At 31.1% G+C, this 10920-nt stretch overlaps 1 protein-coding gene across 1 annotated transcript; it reads right to left on the reverse strand.

The window, feature by feature from the left end:
• Window positions 1–7353: 7353 nt before the first annotated feature.
• On the reverse strand, window positions 7354–9819 carry LOC145161277 (uncharacterized). Its single transcript, XM_079080782.1, has 3 exons — window positions 9708–9819; window positions 8004–8378; window positions 7354–7786 (listed from the first exon to the last, which is right to left on the reverse strand). The coding sequence occupies exons 2-3, from the start codon at window positions 8344–8346 to the stop codon at window positions 7524–7526; spliced, it is 606 nt and encodes a 201-aa protein (XP_078936908.1). The 5' UTR covers window positions 8347–8378; window positions 9708–9819; the 3' UTR covers window positions 7354–7523.
• Window positions 9820–10920: the final 1101 nt, after the last annotated feature.

The raw sequence follows: 10920 nt of genomic DNA on the forward strand, positions 1-10920 counted from the left end.
CTGATGACGACTGAAGTCACGACGTGAACTTGTGGTTCACGACGTGAATCCAGAAAATTGGCCCTATAAATAGAAACCGAAGGGCAGCCGGCCATGGTTGCTAATTCCCCATTCTCTCACTCTCTATACCTTCTCTAAGCCATCTTGAAGCACCCCCGAAGCCCCGGTATCATCCCGACACCCGAAGCCAGTCCCGAAGCTACGAAGATCCCAAGAAGAAAAGAGTTTTCGAGCCGAAGCTCTGCCCGCGAGAAGCCCGGTGTGTGAATATATCTCGGTTTCATCGAAGAATACTACTTGAAGAGTCGTAGTGCGGTCTGATAATCGTCTTATCAAGTGAGTGCATAGTCTCTTTCATAAACACGATTTTAATACAAGTATTGTTTGAATGTGTTAAGTATACGTTTTGAGTGAGTGTATAATCCCTTTCTTCTAACATATAGGTATGAAGTATCTTCTATAGAACATGTGCTATGTGTATATATATATATTATCTGTGTATTTGGAGTGAGTATTGAATGAATATTTTATACAGGTTTTAAGCTGTATATGAATGTATAAGTATATTGTTATCTACAAAAATGTTGTGTAAAACATGGGTAGATAGTTGACGTGTGATAAAATGATGAGAGGCCTCGATGTTGTTGTTGATCTAGTCATCTAGCGGAGTATAGATGACGACCACAGACTCTTTCTAGACTGTCCAGTGGAACGCTGGCAGGTTCATAACCTGTAGGTGTTGTGAACGATGTGTTCACCGGTGTACTCTATCCCCTTCATGGTTGCCTTTAGGACATCTATTATCTAGGAAACCCCTTTGCAGTAATGTCCATCTCGATGAAAAATCCTAGACTAGGTCCCTAGTGATAGTTGTTGTTTTAGGGACGTAAAGTGAGGATAACGGGAATGGGTAATCGGGTTATTGTTGGTTGATGAACTTAATAAATTATTTATTGTGGGTTGAGAACCCTATATGCTCACCAGGCTCTCAAGCCTAACCCACTCAGTTTCTTTGAATTACAGGTAGTGGCACGAGAGCATAAGTTGGACAACTTGTGAAGATATTTTGTTTATAGACCAGTAGTTGTAAATAACTGTTGTACTGTTTATGCTTTTGGTCTGTATCGGAACATGACATCCCGAGTTTTGTTATATAATGAAAATACATTTCTTTAAGAAATGCTTTGATAAACTTTATTTTATCATATTGTGTTTTGGGAACAAATTCCGCAACGCTTTTAGTTAAATGATTACTCTGAAATTATTTTAAAAGCATAAATTAAACCGGTCTTTTCTGGCCGTGAATTTGGGGATGTCACATTTAAATAGGGTGCAAACCCTAAAATTTAGGGTTTCACTCGGACAGCTCTACTCGTCGAGTCGGGGCTTCCGACTCGTCGAGTAGACTCTTCCACCCACATCCAAGATTCACCCCTACTCGACGAGTTTGGGGCCACCAACTCGTCGAGTCCCAGTATAAAAATGCAAAATTCATAAATGAAATATGTATCGGGAACCGGGTGTTACAAAATCGTGTGTGATTGTATGTACTTAATCACAGAAATCACATGTGATTAAATACATATAATCACATGTGAATATATGTATTTAATCACATATGATTTATATAAACAAGATTCGTTTTCAAGTTTTCCATTTAATAATTTTTCTCATGTACTTAATCATATCTGATTATATTTATTTAATCACTTATGATTAATGGGAACAAAGATTTGTTTTCACATTTTTTATTTAATGGTTTTTCTCTTGAATATAATCACATATGATTATATGTATCCAATCACATGTGATTTATATAGACAATATTCTTTGGTGTTCATATAAATCATCTGTGATTAGATATATTTAATCATATGTGATTAGATGTATTTAATCACATGTGATTATATGTATCTAATAAAATATTATTTACATAGACAAGATTCATTTTTGAATTTTCGATTCAATAATTTTCTCCTATATTTAATCACATGTGATTATATGTATTTAATCACATATTATTACTATGGACAAAGAACAACTTTTGAATCAAGAACGCAAAAACAAATCTTGCGCTCATAAATTATATGTGGTTTGATACATATAATCATATGTGATTAAATACACTAGAACAAATATTAAATCGGAAACGTAAAACGAATATTGTCTATATAAATCATCTGTTATTAGATACATAAATCTAATCACATGTGATTAAATAATGAGAACAACTATTGAATCGAGAAAGCGAAAATGAATATTTTCCTCATAAATCATATATTATTAGAGATACATATAATCACATATGATTATATGTATTTAATCACATATGATTAATGTGGATAAAGATTTGTTTTCACGTTCTTGATTCAATATTTGTTATCGTGTATATAATCACATATGATTATATGTATCTAATCACATGATTTATATACAAGATTCATTTTTTTTCAAATAAAACCATATGTGATTAGAAACATATAATTACATTTGATTAAATGTATTTAATCACCTGTGATTAAAGTGGAAAAAATAATTATTTAATCGAGAACGCGAAAATGAATCTTAGCTACATAAATAATATGTGATTAGATACATATAATCACATATGATTATATGTATCTAATCACATATGATTTATATGGACAATATCCATTTTTGTGTTCTCGATTCAATAGTTGTTCTCGTGTATTTAATCAAATGTGATACGTTTATATGTAGGAAACTATACAAAAATTATAACATTATTTAGTTTGTGCTTGTTGTATTACTCTTATAAAACTAATGTACATATTTTCTTATTTTCTCTTTGATTATAGTGCTCTGTTTGGGATCTGTTTTCTTTCCTTTCAACCTATTCTTAAATTTCAATAAAATAACATTTGTAAAGTTCTCCCTTTTATCTTTTCAAGAATATAAAGATCTCGTTCTAATGCTTTTTGGTTGATTTTATATTAAATTTACAAGTTAGTAACTTTAAGTTGTCACTTTCTGGACCACTCAACACTTTTGGAATAACTTGTACCAATATACTATGAATTACATCAGACCCTTTATATGTAGGAAACTATACATCCATATCTAGGCTTTGGAATTTTGGAATTTGGAGTTCTGATGAAATTATTATGATTTTTTGAAGACAATGCATGAAATCTGTGACAGTATGACCCAACCTAAGAAGATTGCCAATTTTACCCCTCAATGGTTTGCAATTTCAAAATGTGATTCAAAGTTTGAAGAAACTAGACACACTAATATTTCCAGAAAACCAAGTAACATGATTTTTAGGTGTTTTTATTGACCTGCACGAATTTTAGAAGTTGCGGGACAGATTTGGGAAAATTGATCATAATAGCTTTTAAATCACTTTTGGTGTTCTATTAAGGACTTAATGGTTAAGCCTTAAGTTTATCACTTTTAACATGATTGTTGGTTACTTATTAGGATATTGAGATGTGAAATTCAATTTAACCTAAGGGCCTTAATTCTTGGCTTAATGAGTGTTTAAAGTTAAGGATTTTCACATAAAATGCCACTTTTACACTTATTAGGTTCTTTCAGACAATATGACAAACACCTTGTGTGCATGAAATCCTATAGTGATCATTAACTCTCTAATAGACTCCAATCCATCCCCTAGAGCTTACTATTTTCATTTCTCATTGACACTAACAATTAGCATAAAGGAACGATTCATCATTATAAATGGAAGAGTGCTAAATAAACTGAAGGTTGACCCAAGTTAAATAATTGACCAAGACTAATAACCACTACAATAACTCAGGGGGTTGTTTCCTTTCTACAAATGATTCATGGTAGAGGTCCTTGCCTAATATTCTAGTTTCAGAGTCTAAATCTATTATAACTCAAGTTAAGAGTGGAAGAGGTTTGTTTATCCCAAAAAAATTGAATTCACTCCCTGGAGCATATCAAAATTCATCCATCCTTCATCCTCCAATTTCTGATCCACACATTTCGATTGATTGTTAAAATCCATAAAATTAGCTTTCACGTGATGTTTTTCATCGTCGGAGACCTTAGTCATAGCTTCCAATTCAGTTTTGATTTTCTCGACATCTCCTTCTGGATGAATGATGCCAGATTTCACAATATCATGAATCCGACTCATAATTCGATCAGATCCATCGTTTTCTTGATCAGAGTACAAATCAGATTGATTCTTCTCAGGAGGATCATTAATTTCAAAGCTTTATAGAGAAATTCAATCATTGAAATTTTTTTCCATTCTATGATGCTTAATTATATGAACGGAGAAGCTCAAAGGAGTAAATCATGTTGAATTTCCCGATACATTGAGGAGCTTGGGCCGATTTTTTGGAACTAAATTTTGAATGGCCCAAATTTCGATACACTCATTTAATTTATTTGATGCGTGCTTCTGTTAAATTGTTCTCAAATTTATAATTATTCTCACTTGATCATGCTCTTACACACACACACACACACACACACACACACATATATATATATATATATATATATATATATATATATATATATATATATATATATATAGGTTTAGGTTCTATGGAAAACAAAAAACCCTAAAAATCATAAAAATGCATAAAAAAATACTTAGAGATCACAAAACTTTTTTTTGAATTTTTTTTATAAAAAATCGCAGCTTTCTATACAAATTCGCTGAAAAAAAAATCAATTTTTTTTATTAAAAAAAAATTTCAAAATTTTTTTCAGCGAATTTGTATAGAAAGCTGCGATTTTTTATAAAAAAAAAATTCAAAAAAAAGTTTTGTGATCTCTAAGTATTTTTTTTTTATGCATTTTTATGATTTTTATGGTTTTTTGTTTTCCAAATAACCTTTCCCTATATATATATATATATATATATATATATATATATATATATATATATATATATATATATATATATATATATATATATATATATATATAACGTACAATTCATTTATTATTTTTAGCCATACTCAATAGATTCATTTTATTTTAAACCTTTTGATGTTTCAAACATCTAAATTTTTTTAGGACTTATCTTTTAAGCTTGTTTTTTATAATGTTTCAAGCTTTTTATTTCTATTTATTTTTCATATTTAACATCTTTTTTACACTTTTTTTACAAAGCAACATTCCTAAGTTGTAAAAAAGGTTACAACTTTAAATGATCTAGTTTTTTAAAAGTCAGTTTCAAGTAACCTATGTAAAATTTGATATGTATTTCTATCCAAGATTAAGATATTTATTAATCAATATTAGGATATTTAATTGAAAAATATTTTTTTTAATATTAAATTATTGAAATATGTAAACAAACAAAATCTATCAAACTATATAAGATTTGACCTGGCAATCGGGCGAGTTTTGATCCTGATATGATCCAAACTCATATAATTTATATCAGTTTGGAGCATAGTTTTTGATTCGTTTACTCGTTAATGATCCGTACCCGCTAGCTCTTTTATTAAAAGGGCATTTGGCCAAGCGGTAAGGAGTGACTCTCTCAAATGAGAGGTCATGGGTTCAAGTCTCACTAGGAGACATAGATGGTGTTTAGGGTTAGATTAGGAGTAGGATAGTTTGCCGTTTCAAAAGTAAATAAATTCATCATTCAAGTCTCCTCTTTAAGGTAAGTGGAATTTAAAAAATATATATACTAAATATATATAAAAAAAATATACTAAATAAATTAATTTGAAGCACGGGGTATTGATGGGGACAAAATGGACAGCTGCACAGGGTCTATTTTTTATTATTATATATTCTATATATTTTTATTTAAAAATAAAAGCTTATAATAATGATAAGAACCCTTTTTTCTAATTCGTCCCGGGTCATTGAGGATTATTAATTCTTCAGGACCGACCCTGATTTAAAGAACCGATAATAAAAATGAACTTGATTAAAGTTACTAGTGATTGTACCTATAAGAATGATTCTATACAGAAGAAATCGAAATTAGAAAATAGCAAAAAGCAACTAGAAATCATTACCTAAATTCTTACTTGATTGACTCATGCAATAAAAACCGAAAATCTTTATCAAGACCCAAAACTTTTGAATTCAAACCCCTAAATGAAGGAATATAAGCTTGGTACCTTCTCATGAGTTGTGTAATAGTTTACTGTTTAAAAATTAGACTCAATTGAAGTTAAAAGGTGTTCCCTTGCCCGAACTCCTCTATAAACTTTTGAGCAAATTCCTCAAACTTGTCAACCATCAAGATATAAAAGAAAGGAAGTAAGAGATAACGACCATTAGCAGTATCAGGAGTTATTGGAAATATGTCTATCAATCAGCAGGTTGATAATTCAAGTCCTTCTTGGAGGAAAGATGTACATCTATGAGTACATTTAGGTATGTGTGAGTTAGCCGTTAAAAGAAAAAGAAAAAATGACCAATAAAAATAAGTAAGAAAATAAATATCCATGTAATTCATAGGTTGTAATACCTTGTAGGTAAGAAATATGTTGAAATCTTCTATGCTTTCTCTTGTTTAGAAGCCAAAGTACCAACATACAATATTCTAGTATTAGGCTTTGAGAACATAATCTAAGCAGCAGTGAAAGGGACAATGGACGTGAAGGCTTCGATTATCATTGGTTGCCTCTTATCACTTTTACTTGATTTAGCATCACGACTTTCTTCTTATAAGAGGCAACCAAAGTGATAGCAATCCTCGGTTCTTCACAGCCATAATTCCTTTCAATGCTACAAGATTACTGTAATTTACATACAAACCCATCTCTTCAATTTGTCATTTCTAGATTCCAAACAGTGTCTTCAGAGTTCACATGTCTCTCAACATCAAGAATTTGAATTTTTGGATGCAAGAAATGATAGGTTTCTTCCATCTTGAAAGTTGAACCTCTCAAATACAAGAAAAGTATGTTTTTGGCACTTTAGTGTTTGTTTAAATGGTTTACATAAGTTTCTTGAAACCTAACAGAAAGTAGGAATGGTCCCTAGCTAGATAGCTTTGAATCTGATTCTATAGACTACTTTAACAATTGGTATATTAGGTGTATTAGGTGAAAGCCACATGAACATGCATGTGGAAATGACTCAATACTTTCCTAATATGCTCCTTTCTTTAATAGTGTCATTTATGAATGAGGTCAATAAGTCTGTGTATGGGCCATTGACTTGGCACATTTCTATGACAAATGACTCGTTGCATGTTTGTTGAATCCAACGATTTTGTTGCTTACTTTACTTACAATAGTACACAATATAACCACTTTTTTTCTTTCTTTCTTATTCTGTTTTGTTTATAGCATTAAAAACATCTTTGAGTCGAAAAGAAGCACATATTAGAATATCAAACATACATCTATAAATTTTTAATCAGCTTTCGAATTAAAAAGTAAAAGCAAACCAATCACGACTTCCACACAAAATCTAGAGTGCTAGTTACAAATTTATCAAGAACAACACTAAATCACCCACAATTCAACAAATTCATTAAAAATCTTTCAAATCTACAATCTTTATGGTAAAAAGCAAATATGATCTCTTATATATTTCAATCATTTCCACATTTTGTGCTTCCCTCCAAAAAACCCATGGTGCTTTCCACCAAACATCCCATGCTTCCATCGATTCCCAAACTTTCCATGTTTAAATTTCCCATGCTTAAACTTTCCATGGTGACCAAAGGGTCGACCATAACCATAACCATAACCATGGGACCCATGACCATGAGCCAGATGGTGGGCCCCATATGCAGCGGCTGCAACCGCCGCACCTCCCGCTAGTATGGTACCCATGCCCGGTCCTGGTCCTCCATGCCCTGAATTTTTCTAGTTAGACCAATGCATTTAATGCGAGAAATAGCAACGTACTTTTATCAATTTGTTTATTATATTATCCGACTTTATTATCCTATAATATACAAAAAAAATTGTAATATACAAAAAAAAAATAAAAAAAAAGTAAGTTATTACTTCTTGCATTTATCCTTGAAAAGTAATTTAGAGCTCTTATGGTAAGGATTACAGAAAAGAAACCTGATTGAAATGGAGCTGATTGTCCAGGGTAACCTGATGGTCCAGGATAGCCTGATGGTGGGTAGCCTGCAGGCGGATAGCCAGTGGGAGGATATCCATGTGATGGATATCCTCCCTGTGGTGGATATCCGCCTCCGCCTGGAGGTGGATATCCACCATATCCACCAGGTGGTGGATAACCAGCAGGCGGGTACCCACCTGGAGGAGGGTAAGGGTACCCGCCCTGCGGAGGGTATACTCCGTGTGGCGGATGGAAGTGTCCAGCTGCGGCTGCATATCCTGCAAGATTAGAGAACAGTCCTTTGTCTTGTTCATTAGGTGGTCTATCTTCCCCACCACCCATTTTACTTCAACTTGATATTTTCTTCACAAAAGCTGCATTTTGGAATTAGGATATTAAAAATATGATTAGAGAAGTATTCTAGTTATACAAGAAGAATTATAACTCTACAAATCAATTAAAAATATTATTATTATATATAATATCAAGAGTCAGGAAAAAAAATCATTTCTAAGTTTTGGATATGGGAACAGGGGAATATAGTTATGTGATGGAAAATCATAAGTCTCCACCACAAAAAATCATCAAAAAAATAAAAAATCATAGATTTCACATATTTGAATGTATTTAGCAATATGAGGGTTGTACTTCTCAACAAACATCTTTTATTAATTTAGAAAAAAAAAAAAAAAAGTAAGGTTTTTGTGGTGAGACAATTGAAAAAGCAATCTCAGTTTGCAAGGAGTTATTGTGAAATTGGTGGTCAGTTTCTGTGTAAAGATCAAAAAGTTGTTCATTTTATTATATATGAGGAAGGGTAACATTTTTGTCATTTTTGACATGTTTGTCATTATCCATATAGAAAATTATGAAAGTAACTCATGGAGCCTTATCCTGATCTCGGCAATTTTGACTAATATTCTAAGTTTCTAACCACTCCAATGGACAATATGAAGGGTACCTTTCTTTTCGTTCAAAAAAAGTTCCTCAACAAAACAATTCAAATATATCCATAAGCTGAAATCTAATAGGGATTTATTTAATAATATAACCATTCGCTATACAATCTATGTAATTTCATGGTTATTATCCTTACAGAGCAACAAAAGGAACGAAATTTAATAGGAAATACCAAAAGTACAAGTACAGAAACACACAGTACACATTTATTGCACAAATACGTATCTTCAATCCAGCGAGTTTAAAGTTTAAACAATCAATCAATCTTTACCAATAAAGAAAGATAAATCAAAATCTTAGCCAAACAGAAGAGGTAGAGGAAAGTTGATCAACAAAACGATCCAAATTTACATCGGCTAAATTCTAATAGCGATTTAATGCTAATCATTCGCAGCAATCGATGTAAATTCATGGCTATGACATTATTTTGACCAACGAAATTAAAGAAAAAAACCAAAAGTACAAGCGCACAAACACACAGTACACGTTTATTGCACAAACAGAGATCTTCGATCAAGCAAGTTTAAACAATCAATCGATCTTTACGTATAAAGAAACATAAATCAAAATCTTCGACAAAAACAAGAGAAAAATCACGTCTCTTCATAAAAACAGCATGCGCTAGGGTTTTGATTCAACGAACTAGAACAGGTATATAATTATTAGAGTAAAATCAACATGCATTATACTGTGATGATTGTGCAAATTTCGAAGAACAGATTAAAGAGAGAATGAAAACTGACCGAAATTGACAAAGATAATAGGATTTGGAGAAGGTAGACTTCTTGAAATTGAATTCAACAACAGAGAAAACCCTGGCCCTTAACGTTCAAAGATTTTACGAAGGGAGGGGAGAGAGAGATACGCGCGTTATAAACAGATGACGCATTGGAAGAAAAAAATGGTTGCGTGAACGAATCGGATTCACGCGTTGCTTAGACGCGTGTGGGCTTTTTAGAAATTTTGTATGACGAGTCGATGGATATTTATTCGGATTGACATCATAAGTCATAACAACTTTTTTTTAATAATGATAAGAAATATATGATCGAGCAAAGCGATTATTTTAGCAAAAACTTAACATATTAAAAAATAAATGGCATCATAAAACCGAAACAAATTATGTTTCCTATTTTTTATGTTTATAAATGTTATTACTCAATAAAATTATGACAAGTGTTATCATTTCATATTTTTTTAACTAACTCATTAAGGTTATATTATGAATATATCAAATATAATTAAATTGAATAGTGATTTGTTATAATTTTAGTAGATATAAATAATTATAGACATAAAAGATAGGAGGTAATTTAATTTCTCTAAAACCGATGTAAAAAATTAAACCTGCAACTTTGAAACTTTATGGACAATAATAATAAAAAAACAACAAACCACACGACAAAGTTTACAATTTACTAAAGAGAACTATACTTTAGTCGCCATATATCATATATGTCCCATTTAATATAAAACTTTTGCCAATGACACTATATCGAAAATTTTCAACCATCTTGTTTGCTACATTTTCAATTTTGAGCTAACCTTCTAACTCTTACTTAACTTTTTTGGCACACAACATAAAAGTATTATTATGGTCAATACAGTTTTTGATGTATTTTAAATGTCCTTTTTCTTCTGCATGAAGGAAAATGTTGAATTTGTGGTCCTAAAAGTAGGTTGCAATTTCTAAATGCTCCCTTGTCCAAATAATAATAATAATAATAATAATAATAATAAACTACAAACCAAACTGAAACATTAGAAAGCTAAAATTTCTATTTTTTTAAATAAGTAAAATCTTAAAGTTAAGAAGGTGTTTACGATTTCATTTAAAACCACATTAATGATTTATTGATATTTTATAAAGTCAATAAATCAAAAAAAATGTTTGATAATATGAAAAGAATTTTAAAATAACTTATCATCAACCCTTGAAAAAAAAAATAAGTTACG

The sequence above is a fragment of the Lactuca virosa genome, chromosome 1 (assembly GCF_052849685.1).
Source record: "Lactuca virosa cultivar CGN04683 chromosome 1, Lactuca_virosa_CGN04683_v6, whole genome shotgun sequence".
In the NCBI taxonomy this organism is placed as follows: Eukaryota; Viridiplantae; Streptophyta; class Magnoliopsida; order Asterales; family Asteraceae; genus Lactuca; species Lactuca virosa.

Bases quoted from the DNA above. Each gene is read 5' to 3' on its own strand.
- LOC145161277 (XM_079080782.1), bottom strand. From the start codon at position 8,346: ATGGGTGGTGGGGAAGATAGACCACCTAATGAACAAGACAAAGGACTG. The intron at 7,787-8,003 runs GTTTCTTTTCTG...AGAAAAATTCAG, and splicing joins ATCAGCTCCATTTCAATCAG to GGCATGGAGGACCAGGACCG.